The 15,504-nt window shown below is 43.6% G+C and overlaps 1 protein-coding gene across 2 annotated transcripts in view; it reads left to right on the forward strand.

Moving 5' to 3' along the window:
• slc39a13 (solute carrier family 39 member 13) overlaps window positions 1-15,504 on the forward strand; it is a 73,175-nt gene that overhangs the window by 40,362 nt on the left and 17,309 nt on the right. For both annotated transcript variants that reach the window (XM_041197644.1, XM_041197645.1), the window contains 3 exons: window positions 2,281-2,402; window positions 6,949-7,134; window positions 7,240-7,329. In XM_041197644.1, coding sequence (XP_041053578.1) covers window positions 2,281-2,402; window positions 6,949-7,134; window positions 7,240-7,329 — 398 coding nt within the window. The remainder of the gene's footprint in view (window positions 1-2,280; window positions 2,403-6,948; window positions 7,135-7,239; window positions 7,330-15,504) is intronic.

Genomic DNA, 15,504 nt, shown 5'->3' on the forward strand with positions numbered 1-15,504 from the left:
ACTGATGGACCCCACAACTTGTATTCCTGTAGCATCCTTAAAGGATGATATAGGGCAACCAAAAATGGCAGCATAGAGCCTGATAAACAAAAAGGCCACCGTGTAATTTGCTGCCTCGGCTGTGGGGGCATGGATATGAAGAGCTGAGCTTATCTCATTTAGTGACCAAGTAGGGAAACCGAAGAAATGGTTGTTGAAGAGGAGTTATACTTCCCCTGAAAGATCTTAATTGGTATGATTTCCATACGTTACACCCCTATTTAGAAAAGGGGAGCAGGATAAACCCAGTAGCTACAGACAGGTTAGTCTGATAGCGGTGGAGAAAGCATGTGTGACTTAATAGGCGGTAGCAGCATGGATATGAAGTTGGCAAAATGTCGTGATGAATGGTCGTCCATCAGACTAGATGGAAATATACACTGGTCCCTGGGGATTAGTATTAGAGCCGCAACTCATTTTAATGGGTGCAGGAACAGAGAAACCTGTGACTCACATACATAATTCTTTGTGGCAAGACAAGAGGATAAGTTTCATTAAAGAAGCATGATGGGATCCTGGGCTTTATAAATAGAGGCATAAAGTACAAAAGCAAGAACATTATGCTAAACTTTTATGAATCACTGGCTAAGTGTTCTGGGCATTGCACGTTAGGAAGGACATGAAGGTCTTGGAGAGAAAATGTATTAGAAGTGTATCAGAGATGAGGACTTGAGTTAAGTGAAGAGACTTGATAAGCTCATGTTCTCCTTAGCGCAGAGAGGACTCGGGGCAGATTTAATACAGATGCTCAAAATTATTAAAGGTTACCATTGACCAGAAACTGAACTGGACTAGCCATATAAATACTGTGGCTACAAGAGTAGGTCAGAGGCTAGGAATCCTGTGGCAAGTAACTCACCTCCTGATTCCCCTGAGCACCATTAACAAGGTACGAGTCAGGAGTGTGATAGAATACCCTCCACTTGCCTGGATGAGTGCAGCTCCCACAACACTCAAGAAACTTGACATCATCCAGGACAAAGCAGCCCACTTGATTGGCGGCACATCCACAAACATTTACTCCATCCACCACTGACACTCAATGGCAACATTGTGTACCATCCACAAGATGCACTGCAGGAATTTACCAAGGCTTCTTAGATAGCACTTTCCAAACCCATGACCACTACCATCTAGAAGGACAAGGGCAGCAGATAAATGGGAGCACCACCACCTGGAAGTTCCCCTCCTAGTCACTCACCATTCTGACTTGGAAATATATCACCATTCCTTCCCTGTTGCTGTGTCAAAATCCTGGAACTCCCTTCCTAACAGCACTGTAGGTGTACCTACACCACATGGATTGCAGTGGTTCAAGAAAGCAGCTCACCACCACCACCTCAAATAGTGATGGGCAATAAATACTGGCCAGCCAGCGATGCCCACTTGCCATGAATAAAATTTTTAAATAAATAAATTGGGTAGAGAGAAACTGTTCCCAGTGGCAGGAGGGTTAATGATTGAAGGACGCATATTTAGGATAATTGGATAAATTGAAAGAACTGGGAGAAATTACAAATGAAGACTTGTTTTTGTATATATGCCGTGAGTTATCGTTTGAAATATAATGCATGAAAAGGCGGTGAAAGCAAATTCAATAGGAACTTTCAAAAGGGAATTGGATAAATATTTGAAAAGGAAAATTTTCAGTACTTTGGAGAAAGAGCAGGTAATGGGACTAATTGGTTAGCACATTCAAGGAGATGGGCCAAATGCTGTATTTTCTCTATGCTTTAAGATTCGATGATTCTAGTATGTAGATTTGTATGTTGAAAGGGAGTGACCATGAAGTTGCTGGATTGTCTTGAACCCAACTGGATCATCCTTTCAAGGAAGGAAACCTAGCATCCTTACCTGGCTGGGCCCATATGTGGCTCTAGGCCCTCAGCAATGTGATTGAGTCTTAACTGTCCTGTAGGTCAGCAAGTTGACCAGTTGTATCAAACAACTACAAAGAAGGTAGTCTATCACCTTCTCAGGCTAACTAAGGAAGGCAATCAATGCCAGCCTTGCCAGGATTGCCCCACATCCTGAAGATGAATATTTTTTTTAAAATGCTTGAGGTAGTCAAGCCAGGTTTGACAGTGAAGCTGGTCTGATTGTTCATTGCACGTTCAAAGCCACAAATTTGCACCTGAGGAAGGAAAATTTCAACTGTTTGTCAATAGGTTCTTGCTTGGATGAGTTTGTTGGTCTCCTACTTCTAATCTGCTCCTCCAACCATTTTTTCTGTTTGTGTAGATGGAAGCCACAGTCGTAAACAGCAGAGGAAGTTGGGTTTGTGGGTGATTGTCGGATTGCTTGCCTTCTTCATTTTGGAGAAAGTCTTTCCAGATAAAGAGGAGGATACAGAGTATCACAAAGTAAGTTACTCTAGTAGCGTACAAAGAGATACAAAATAACTATTTACAAAGCACCAAAGAAGAATTTGGTCCAGCAAGCCAGTTCCTTCCACAGCTTCCCACCAATCAACTCCCTTTCACAGTGCTTATGGACTCCCATCATTTGATACAGCAAAAACAGGAAGCAGTTTGTGTTGGTTAGCGATGCAGAAAATACAGGAGAGAGTTTGAGGAAGAGGAAGGGCATACGGCCCTGTGAGCGAGACTGATCGGCAAGTGCTGTGACAGAGAAACTGGGAGAAACTCAACAAGGGATGTGGAAGGCAAACATTGAGGACAACCAAGTTGGAGTGGGAGCACAGCTTTTTGAAAAATCCACAGGTGATAGAGGGGAGAGAGAGTGGATGATTGAGCAAGCGAACTCAGAACAGTAAAAGAGAGTGATCTCCAAGAACAGCACAATGCGAAATGGAGAAAGAAAGTGAATCCCCAAGTAAGGAGGAGCGTGAATACAGCACAGGTTGAGAGAACTTTGAGGGCAGTATGAAGGAAGCGCAGATGAGGGAGCTCAGAATGCAGCTAAATGAAGGATGGAGAGAGAAACCCAACCCAAAGGGAGACCGATACTGACTGGCAGTGGGCATGGTAGTTCTGATTCTGCAATCAATCCTATCTCAATCATTTGTATTACTTTTGGATACCACATTAATTAAGTGTGACAAAGTACTAGCTCTGAAAGGAACACTACTGCATACAATGGAGAGATGGTGATGCAGTGGTAATGTCACTGGACTAATAAACCAAAGGCCCAGACTAATGCCTTGGAGATGGGGTTCAAATCCCACCAGCAATTTAAATTGGAATTTAAATTCAAATAATTAATAAAACCTAGGATTGAAAGCTAGTAATGGTGACTATGAAACTATCGTTGATTGTTGCAAAAAAACCATCTAGTTCACTAATGTCCTTTATGGAAAGAAATCTGCCATCCTTACCTGGTCTGGCCTACATTCTGGTCTCCTATTTAAAGGAGGATGTAACTGCATTGGAGGAGGTTCACTAGATTGATACATGGAATGAATGGTTGTCTTATGAGAAAAAGTTCGACAGACTGGGCTTGTATCCACTGGAGTTTAGAAGACTGAAGGGTGATTTGACTGAAGGATACAAGATCCTGAACAGTCTTGACAAGATGGACATGGAAAGGATGTTTCCTTTTGTGGGTGAGTCCAGCACTAGGGGGCACTATTTTAAAATTAGGTGTTGCCCTTATAGGACAGAGATGAGAATTTTTTTTTCTGAGGGTTGAGAGACTTTGGAACTCTGCCTCAGAAGGTGGTGAAGGCAGGGTCATTGAATATTTTTACCTATACTTCTTAAATATACCCCTCAATATTCAGGACCCAATCCTTGTTATCCTGCAGCTTCATAATGGCTATCAGATAATATTTAATGTAATTTAATATTCAATGTGCACGATCAATTAATTTACTTTGTTGTGAATGCTATGAGCATTCAGATACAGAACCTTTAGTTTTGTCTTTTTATCTTTGAAACATCTCGTCTTGACTATTGGTGTAATTCTTAGGTTTTATTTCTGTCCCTTCCAGTTTTCCTGCTATTCTGTGTCTCTCATTTCCCATTTTACTCTCATGGTCCCCTGCCTTAAGTCTACCCCTTGATTTGCCACACCTGTCAAAACTTGATCCCTCATGCCATCCCCCTTTTTTAGTGTAAAGCCCCCTCTACTTCCCTAGTTATGTGATTTGCAAGAATACTGGTCCAAGGGTACAGCCCCGTCTTTCCCCAGTTCTGGTGCTAGTGCCCCACGAACCAGAACCCACTTCTCCCACACCAGTGTTTGAGCTGTGCATTGGTCTCTCTAATTTGCTCTAATCCCGTGATTATAACCTTTGATGTTCTGCTACTTAATTTGGTTCCTACTCCTCAACTGACTGTGCAGAGCCTCTTTCCTTGTCCTACCTATGTCATTGGTACCTACATGGACCACAACAATTGGATCCTTCCCCTCCCACTGTAAATTTCTCTCCAGCCCTGAGCAGATATTCCAAACCCTAACACTAGGCAGGCAACACAACCTTCTGAACTCTTGCTTTTTGCTGCAGAGAACAATGTCAATCCCCCTCACTGTACTATCCCCTACTACCACTACATTTCTATTTGCTCTCCTGGCTTGCACAGCTTCCTGTACCATGGTGTTATTGCTAGCCTGCTCATCCACCTTGCAGACCTTGCTTTCTTCCACACAGGTTGTGAGCACCTCAAACCTGTTTGACAATTGCAAAGTCTAAGAATCCTCCACTATTGTCTTCTCAGTCCCATTACTTGCCTCACTCACAGTCACATTGTCCTGTCCTTCACTGCTGACCAAAACAGACAACCCGATTCTAAGGCGTGACCATCTCCTGCAACAAAGTGTCCAGGTATTTCTCCCCTTCCCTTATATTGCATAGTGTCTGCAGTTTGGCTTCTAGATCAATAATCCTGATCTGGAATTCCTCTAATTGCTTACACTTTCTGCAGACGTGTTTGTCATGGATTGCCTTGCCATCCAAAAGCTCCCACATTCCACAGTTGCAACATAACCCCTGCCCTGCCATTGTTACTTATGCTATTTAGTTAACTTAATTTAACTACTCACTTAATTAATTTAGAATAATTGCTATGTATACCACACCTCTTTCCCTGTGCACTTAATTCCCATGTGAACCTAATTAGCTACTCACTCAGTGTCCATGTCACTCCAGCATAGTCACCTGGTTCCTCATGCAGTCTTTACTGATCATGTAGTTTGAAAAGCCTCTCTTTTCTCGACCCTCTGATGAGTCACTAGCTAGTTTAGCTTCCTGCTACAGTAATTAACACCACTTGAACCAATTGCTTTCAGGTGATTGTCAAATAACTGCCACTCCAGGCAGTTTTCTATTTTCCAAGCTAACCTCACTCACTTGAAGGTTAGTACATTGTCAGACCTTGCTTCTTAATCTATAGTTGAAACCTGAAAAGGATTTACCACATGAACGTAATTCACTACTTAGTCAGTCTCTGTTTCAGCATAGTGTCTGGGTCAACACTTTGCCAGGGACAAACCAAGATTCATCCCATCACCCTAATTTCTCCCATTGTCCTGTATCTTCCTCTGCATAGATACAATTATACATTCAATTTCCCTTTTTAAAATAAAAATACAATGACCAGATTATTCCATGTGGCAAAGCATTCGATGTCCTCTCCTAACTTTTTTCTCACAGTCATGTCTTCCCCATCATTCCCACCCATCCCCTAATCAGTCATACATACAGACACACTTTTTTAAAAACTTTTTTGACTTACTTTCCAGCAGAGGCCAGTTAGTAACAGTCAGGAGTCAGGACCCTGGCTGATTTCATTCATGATTTCCATTATCACACTGATAGTAGCAACATACTGAGAATGAATGTGGGATCTTCCAGATCTGCTTCTGCTGCTAGAAATTGTTTTTTACATAAAAATTGTACTTTTAACAACACAAATGGAGATTGATGTGTTGGATATTGCACAAGTCACTGATTTGGGTCATTTTGTAATATTTTGCAGCGGTTGCATACCTGCTCTCTGAATTTCCTCCTAAGAATTTTTCTGCATCTGATTGCTTGTTGATTCATTCTGTTTTAACAATGCTGTTGGTCTGAGCTGCTAAGCTAGCAACTCTTGCTGGTGACATTGATTATTTTATGGTCTGAGATGTGAGCCAGATGCAAGCAGCTATTGAAGTGCTACAGAACAAGTAGTGATGTCTCTTTTGATCAAACAAAATGCTCCTATAATTGCAGCAGGCATCTTTAAAAAGTTACCCTTCAAAACCCAAGAGGAAGCAACAGAGACACAGTAAAACATCAGAATTTCAAGATATGTTATCATCCTCTCTCTACATGTGTTGTTTACATGTATTTGAAATAGATCCTTTCCAGACCCATTGATAGATTCTGATCTCTTTAGCACAGGTACAGCATTTCAAAACCCGCAACTTCAGGACGCAATCCATCCTGGATTTTGGATCTTGCTGGCTTTCGGGTCGGGTGGTTCAGGTCAGGGGGCTAATCAAAACTAGCCGAATTTGAGATACTGTACCCGTACACAATTCTTCCTCATGAGTGTGTAGTTGATAAATTATAATCAATGTTTCACAGAAGTTGCAACTGCAGCTCTTAATTGTGGATGTATTTTACATAATAGCCAGTGAGCTATTAAAGACAGTCTTGAATAACTGAAGTATGCTGTTACATGTGTTGACCAGGGCACAACATTTTATTCCTCAACCAGCATCATAGATTATCTAATTGTTTGTGGGATGTTGCTGTGTGCAAATTGACCATGTTTCCTGCATTACAACAATAACTACTTTTCAAAAGTACTTCATTGGTTATGCTTTGTGATGTCCTGAGGCTATATAAATGCAAGTCTTCCTTTTCCTTTGAAAAAAATATTATCACTTCCTACAGCAAATGGGCCCCTCATTTTCTGTTCACATGAAGTATTATCATCCTTCTTCTACGCACCTTTTCAGACCAAGAAGACATTGCAGAATGGGCATGTTTGTGTGGATAAGGCAATCAAACACCATAAAAATCGAAAACTCATTCCCTCTGCCAGCACTCATCGCAATGGTTCTTGTGTGCAGCTTACTAACGGCCACTGCCATAGCTCCACTCTGCAGCTTAGGGAATCCACTCAGCCTGTCCAAGCCATCAAGGTAAGTGGTCACTGTTGTTTGTTACCACTGATCCTTTCTTGAATTCTGCTTGGCTGCGCAAGCAATTCTTTTTTTGAGAATTTGACACTTGCCTTTGTTTTGTAGATTAGTGGGTACCTGAACCTTGTTGCCAATGGTATTGATAACTTCACACATGGCCTGGCAGTGGCTGGGAGCTTCCTTGTCAGCAGAAAGGTAGGTGAAAGAGGAGAAAATGATTTGCAAAGAGAGTAGTGAAGTGCAAATCTTAACATCAGTACGATTTTTTATTTGTATAATTCCTTTAATGTAGTGAAATGCCCCAGGTTGGTTCACAGGATTGTATCAAAATTTGCCACTGAGTCAAGTGAAATATTATCAGAGGTAGGTTTTAAGCAGCATCTTAAAAGAGGAAAGAGAGGCAGGGAGATACATGGAATTCCATAGCTTAGGGCCTTGACAGCTGAAGGTGTGGCTGTCAATTGTAGAACAATTAAAATTGAGGTTGCTGAAGGACCTGACTGCAGATATCTGAGGATTATAGACATGGGGTGGGAAAGGCCATGGATAAATTTAAAAACCCAGTTGAGAAGTTTAAAATCAAAGCATTGCTTAACCCAGAACCAAAGTAGGTCAATGAGCAGTGGGGTGATGGGAAAATGGTTCCTGCCTGTTTGTTCTCCCCCAGTCACAATTCCAGCAGTGAGTCAATAAACTTAGGTGTTGCTCTTATTGAGTGGCTATAGAATTTGAAGGATTACTTGACTAATTCATTGGCCCAAAGCTCTCATTGCTCTTTAGTTAATTGGTAAGTCTGACCTGGTCAAAAAATCTACAGGCTTCTCTTCGTTTCTTCAGAAATTCTTGTCCAGAGGGGGAAAAGTCATCAATGTTTCAAGTTTCTTTTGGAGGCAATGACGATTATAGATAAGCATGTGTGGGATGGGATAACATATCCAGCTGTGAATTAAAGACTGAAATGACTAGATACCCAGGGATGAGTTATAGGCTGGAAGCTAATCAAGTAATACCTAGGACTGTGAGACACCTCTTGGCCTCATGCTCACTGCTTGGTGTGTATTGGTATGTAAACGGTAAACATCATGGATAATGTCTGTTGGTAAGCCTTACTGTAATTTTTGATGTTGATTGCACTGTATTTGTCTGCCTCTTGGTGATGCTCACACTGGTAAAGCTCATTGTGACTTAACCCCCAGTGTGACAAAATGGATTCTGCAGTCAGTTTTACCTGAGTACCTGCCAGACTTATGTTGCGTGTAACAACTGTGCTCCACAAAATGTGTAGCTTTCATGGTCACTCTAGGTTTGCTGTGGGATGAGGGAGAAATAATGTTCCATTTTGAAAGGGTTAACTGAGGACATTAAGGAAACCCAACACTGCCACCTTTCTACAGCTCCCAATCTGTGTCCCAGGTGCAGATAAACTGCTTGTGTTTCTTGGTCCCCTCTCTCTGTACTGCACTCATCTTCATGATCCACCCTCCTCAGTGATCAAAGCAGAAATGCTTTTTCCAAGGGCAGTCTTCTGAAAATCTGTAAACAAAAACAGAATTACCTGGAAAAACTCAGCAGGTCTGGCAGCATCGGTGGAGAAGAAAAGAGTTGACGTTTCGAGTCCTCATGACCCTGAAAATCTGTGCTTGCTCCAGAAAGAATGTTAAGTTACTTTCCAGTTTTTCTGTAGATTGTCACTCCATGTTTTCCTTCCAGACAGCTTTGGTGGTAATGTCAAAAAAAACTGACCAGAGACGATTGGCCTGTCCACTTTAATATTCAAGGACATGGCTGACCCAAGTCCTACTATATGTGTAACAATAAGAAAATACTGGAAATACTCCAGGTCTGGCAGCATTTGTGGAGAGAGAAGCAGAGTTAAAATTTCAGGTCATTGACCTTTCAACAGAAGTTGCTAAAAGTTAGGAATGTAATCTATAGGGCAAATGGTTTCTGCCTGTTTGTTCTCCCCCAGTCACAATTCCGGCAGTGAATCAATAAACTTAAGTGTTGTACTTGAAGTATGGCCATTGAATTTGAAGGATTGCTTGACTACTTCATGGGCCCTAAAGCTCTCATTGCTCTTTAGTTAATCGATATTTTGAGCAAATGCAGTGGCAGTAATGGGGTTGGAGGGTGAAGAAGATCAAAAGGAAAGTTCTATGATGGGTTGGAGCCAGGAGAGATTAAATGACAAGAGGGATGATGATGCAAGGCAACGGGACAGACAAAGAAACTATAGATGGATTCCGAGGAGATGGGAAATGGGAAAAGCAGAATCATCACCAACAGCTGCCTTGTAAAAACAAAAAAAACATTTAGGGCATGGGCTATGATGTGAAATTGCTGATTGCAATGTTGAGTTCTGAATGCTGTGAAGTGCTTAATTGAAAAATGAGATGCTGTTCTTCAAACTGCTGTTGAAACATAGAAACTAGGAGCAGGAGAAGGCTATTCGGCCCGTCGAGCCTGCTCTGCCATTCGTTATGATCATGGCTGATCATCCAACTCAATAGCCTGCTCCCCTTTGATCCCTTTCACCCCAAGAGCTATATCTAACTCCTTCTTGAAAGCATACAATGTTTTGGTCTCAACTATTTTCTGTAGTAACGAATTCCACAGGCTCACCACTCTCTGGGTGAAGAAATTTCTCCTCATCTCAGTCCTAAATGGTTTACCACATATCCTCAGACTGTGACCCCCTGGTTCTGGACTCCCCCACCATCGGGAACACATTTCCTGCATCTACCCTATCTAGTCCTGTTAGAATTTTCTGGAAAAACTCAGTAGGTCTGGCAGCATTGGTGGAAAAGAAAAGAGTTGACGTTTCGAGTCCTCATAACCCTTCAACAGAACTGAGTGAAGCTTAGGAAAGGGGTGAAATATAAGCTGGTTTAAGGTGGGGGGTGGGGGGGAGCCAAGTGGAGGGGGGGTGGTGTGGTTGTAGGGACAAGCAAGCAGTGATAGGAGCAGATAATCAAAAGATGTCACAGACAAAAGAACACAGAGGCATTGAAGGTAGTGATATTATCTAAACGAATGTGCTATTTAAGAATGGATGGTAGGGCACTCAAGGTACAGCTCTAGTGGGGATGGGGTGGAAAGGCTAGCAGGGCATAAAAGATTTAAAAATAATGGAAATAGGTGGGAAAAGAAAAATCTATATAAATTATTGGAAAAAAACAAAAGGAAGGAGGAGGGAGTTCAAGATCTAAAGTTGTTGAATTCAATATTCAGTCCAGAAGGCTGTAAAGTGCAGTGAGGAAGTCACAGCCGAGGGCCGTGAATCAGCTGGAAGCGGAGCTCTGGGTCACCTGATCTTGATTTTCAGTATGTAAAATTTGGTAAGCGTGGATGTTCGTCACCTAGGTATTGATGAAACTAGGTAGCCGGGCACATGGTTAGTGGTCCGAAGACCTACCCTGAATCACATCATCTGAATGTGTGTTACTTTATTAATTATTTATTTACATTAACCCAAGAAAAAGCCGTATTTAGTTAACATAAGGTTTGATGACAATGTTGGGGTTGGACCTGAGAGAACAGAGTGCAGTAAGTTCAGAGAGAGACAGATTAGAATGGGTGAGAAGAGCAGAGAAATTGAGACGACTAATGTCGCACCGACAGTTCTCAATGAAAGGATCAAGAGAAGGTAAGAACCCAGAGGGAGGGGTCCAGGTGGAGGGAGAATATTGGAGGTGGGTAAAAGGATCCGTTGAACGGAGAGAGGACTCCTACCCTAAGAAGTGAGCACGGAGACGAAGACAGCGGAAGAAGAGTTCAGCGTCTTGCCGAGCCCGAAATTCATTGAGATGAGGGCGTAAGGCGACACCAACACCCATCTAGGACCCTCCACCCCTGCCTGTCCCTCCGTCCCCACCCCTTCTTCCAATCCCAGCCCTGGCCGTGTATTCACTATACCCCCGGACCTTCTCCTCTCCGACGCTGAATGTTCAGTGCTCAGCAAAGGACTTAGTTTCATACCCTTACGCCCTCATCTCAATGAATTTCGGGCTCGGCATGATGCTGAACTCTTTTTTCGCCGTCTGCGTCTCCGTGCTCACTTCTTTGGGCAGGAGTCCTCTCCCCGTTCAAAGGATCCTTTTACCCACCTCCAATATTCTCCCTCCACCTGGACCCCTCCCTCTGGATTCTTACCTTCTCTTGATCTTTTCATTGAGAACTGTCGGCGCGACATTAGTCGTCTCAATTTCTCTGCTCCTCTCACCCATTTTAATCTGTCTCTCTCTGAACTTACTGCACTCTGTTCTCTCAGGTCCAACCCCAACATTGTCATCAAATCCGCTGACAAGGGTGGTGCTGTTGTTGTCTGGCGCACTGACCTCTACCTCGCGGAGACTGAGCGTCAACTCGCAGACACTTCCTCCTACCTCTCCCTGGACCATGACCCCACCACTGAACATCAAGCCATTGTTTCCAGGACAGTCACTGACCTCATCTTCTCTGGAGATCTTCCTCCCACAGCTTCCAACATGATAGTCGCCCAACCTCGGACGGCCCGCTTCTACCTCCTACCCAAAATCCACAAACAGAACTGTCCCAGTAGACCGACCGTGTCAGCTTGCTCCTGCCCCACGGAACTCATTTCTCGTTATCTTGACTCCCTTCTCTCTCCCCTTGTCCAGTCCCTTCCCACCTACATCCGTGATTCCTCTGATACCTTACGTCACATCAACAATTTCCAGTTCCCTGGCCCCAACCGCCTCCTCTTCACCATGGACGTCCAATCCCTCTACACCTCCATCCCCCACCGGGATGGTCTGAGGGCCCTTATCTTCTTATTTGAACAGAGGCCCGAACAATCCCCATCCACCACTACTCTCCTCCGTCTGGCTGAACTTGTTCTCACACTGAACAATTTCTCCTTCAACTCCTGTCACTTCCTATGGGTACCCGCATGGGCCCCAGCTATGCCTGTCTCTTTATGGGGTATGTGGAACATTCCTTGTTCCAGTCCTACTCCAGCCCCCTTCCACAACTCTTTCTCCAGTACATCTATGATTACTTTGGTGCTGCTTCGTGTTCTCATCGGGACTTGGAAAAATTTATTAATTTTGCTTCCAATCTCCACCCCTTCATCATTCTCACATGGTCCATCTCTGACACTTCACTTCCCTTCCTTGACCTCTCTGTCTCAATCTCTGGTGATAGACTGTCACCAATATCCATTACAAGCCTACCGACTCCCACAGCTACCTCGACTACAGCTCCTCACACCCCACTTCCTGTAAGGACTCCATTCCATTCTCTCAGTTCCTTCGCCTCCGTCGCATCTGTTCTGATGATGCTACCTTCAAAAACAGTTCCTCTGACATGTACTCCTCCTTCCTTAACCGAGGTTTTCCACCCACGGTCGTTGACAGGGCCCTCAACCGTGTCCAGCCCATCTCCCGCGCTTCCGCCCTCAAGCCTTCTCCCCCCTCCCAGAAACATGATAGGGTCCCCCTTGTCCTCACTTATCACCCCACTAGCCTCCACATTCAAAGGATCATCCTCCGCCATTTCCGCCAACTCCAGCATGATGCCACCACCAAACACATCTTCCCTTCACCCCGCCTGGCGGCATTCCGTAGGGATCGTTCCCTCCGGGACACCCTGGTCCACTCCTCCATCACCCCCTACTCCTCAACCCCCACCTATGGCACCTCCCCATGCCCACGCAAAAGATGCAACACCTACCCCTTCACTTCCTCTCTCCTCACCATCCAAGGGCCCAAACATTCCTTTCAAGTGAAGCAGCATTTCACTTGCATTTCCCCCAACTTAGTCTACTGCATTTGTTGCTCCCGATGCGGTCTCCTCTACATTGGAGAGACCAAATGTAAACTGGGCGACCGCTTTGCAGAACACCTGCAGTCTGTCCACAAGAATGACCCAAACCTCCCTGTTGCTTGCCATTTTAACACTCCACCCTGCTCTCTTGGCCACATGTCTGTGCTTGGCTTGCTGCATTGTTCCAGTGAAGCCCAACGTAAACTGGAGGAACAGCACCTCATCTTCCGACTAGGCACTTTACAGCCTTCCGGGCTGGCTATTGAATTAACAACTTTAGATCTTGAACGCCCTCCTCCATCCCCACCCCCTTTCTGTTTCTTCCCCCTTCCTTTTGTTTTTTCCAATAATTTATATAGATTTTTCTTTTCTCACCTATTTCCATCATTTTTAAATCTTGTATGCCCTGCTAGCCTTTCCACCCCACCCCCACTAGAGCTGTACCTTGAGTGCCCTACCATCCATTCTTAATTAGCACATTCGTTTAGATAATATCACTATCTTGAACACCTCTGTGTTCTTTTGTCTGTGACATCTTTTGATAATCTGCTTCTATCACTGCTTGCTTGTCCCTACAACCACACCACCTCCCACCCCACCACTTCTCTCCCCGCACCCCCCACTTAAACCAGCTTACATTTTGCCCCTTTCCTAAGATTCACTCAGTTCTGTTGAAGGGTCATGAGGACTCGAAACGTCAACTCTTTTCTTCTCTGCCGCTGCTGCCAGACCTGCTGAGTTTTTCCAGGTAATTCTGTTTTTGTTTTGGATTTCCAGCATCTGCAGTTTTTTGTTTTTACCTGTTAGAATTTTATAGTTTTCAATGAGATCCCCCCCCCCTTCATTCTTCTGCACTCCAGTGAATATAATCCTAATCGACTCAATCTCTCCTCATATGTCAGTCTTGCCATCCCAGGAATCAGTCAGGTAAACCTTCGCTGCACTCCCTCTATAACAAGTACATCCTTCCTCAGATAAGGAGACCAAAACTGCACACAATATTCCATGTGCGGTCTCACCAAGGCCCTGTACAATTTCAGCAAGACATCCCTGCTCCTGTACACGAATCTTCTGGCTATGAAGGCCAACATACCATTTGCCTTCTTTACCGCTGTTGCATCAGCGTGCTTATCTTCAGCAACTAGTGTACAATTACACCCAGGTCTCGTTGCACATCCCCTCTCAATTTATAGCCGTTCAGATAATCTGCCTTCCTGTTTTTGCTACCAAAATGGATAACCTCACATTTATCCACACTATACTGCATCTGCCATGCATTTGCCCACTCACTCAGCTTGTCCAAATCACACTGATGTATCTCTGCATCCTCCTCACAGCTCACTCTCCCCCCAACTTTGTGTCATCTGCAAATTTGGAGATTTACATTTAATTCCCTCACCTAAATCATTAATATATATATTGTGAATAACTGGGGTCCCAACACTGATCCCTGCAGTACCCCACTAGTCACTGCCTGCCATTCGGAAAAAGACCCGTTTATTCCTACTCTTTTTGTCCTGTCTGCCAACCAGTTTTCTATCCATCTCAATACACTACTTCCAATCCCATGCGCTTTAATTTTACATGCCAATCTCTTATGTGGGACTTTGTCGAAAGCCTTCTGAAAGTCCAAATAAACCACATCCCTCGTCAACTCTACTAGTTACATCCTCGAAAAATTCCAGCAGATTTGTCAAGCATGATTTCCCTTTCATAAATCCATGCTGACTCTGTCCGATTCTGCCACTGTTTTCCATGTGCTCAGCTATTAAATCTTTTATAATGGACTCTAGAATTCTCCCCACTACCAACGTCAGGCTAACTGGTCTATAATTCCCTGTTTTCTCTCTGCCTCCCTTTTTAAATAGTGGGGTTACATTAGCTACCCTCCAATTTGTAGGATCTGTTCCAGAGTCTATAGAATCTTGAAAGATGACCACCAATGCATCTGCTATTTCTAGGGCCACTTCCTTAAGTACTCTGGGATGTAGATTATCAGGCATCAGCCTTCAATCCCATCAATTTCCCCAACACCATTTCCCTACTAATACTGATTTCTTTCAGTTCATCCCTTTCACTAAACTCTGTGTTCCCCAACATTTCTGGTATGTTATTAGTGTCCTCCTTTGTGAAGACAGAACCAAAGTATGTATTTAGTTGGTCAGTCATTTCTTTGTTCCCCATTTTCAATTCCCCTGTTTCTGACTGTAAGGGACCTACATTTGTTTTCACCAATCTTTTTCTCTTCATTTACCTATAGAAACTTTTACAGTCAGTTTTTATAATCCCTGCAAGCTTACTCTTGTACTCTGTTTTCCCCTTCTTAATCAATCCATTGGTCCTCCTTTGCTGAATTCTAAACTGCTCCCAATCCTCAGGTCTGTTGTTTTTTTCTGGCCAATTTGTATGCCTTTCTTGCATCTAATACTATCTCTTATTTCCCTTGTAAGCCATGGTTTGGCCACCTTTCCTGTTTTACTTTTGCGCCAGACAGGAATAAATAATTGTTACAGTTCACCCATGCGCTCTTTGAATGTTTGCCATTGCCTGTCTACCGTCATCCCTTTAAGTAACGTTTCCCAA

The sequence above is a fragment of the Carcharodon carcharias genome, chromosome 10, assembly GCF_017639515.1.
Source record: "Carcharodon carcharias isolate sCarCar2 chromosome 10, sCarCar2.pri, whole genome shotgun sequence".
Lineage (NCBI taxonomy): Eukaryota > Metazoa > Chordata > Chondrichthyes > Lamniformes > Lamnidae > Carcharodon > Carcharodon carcharias.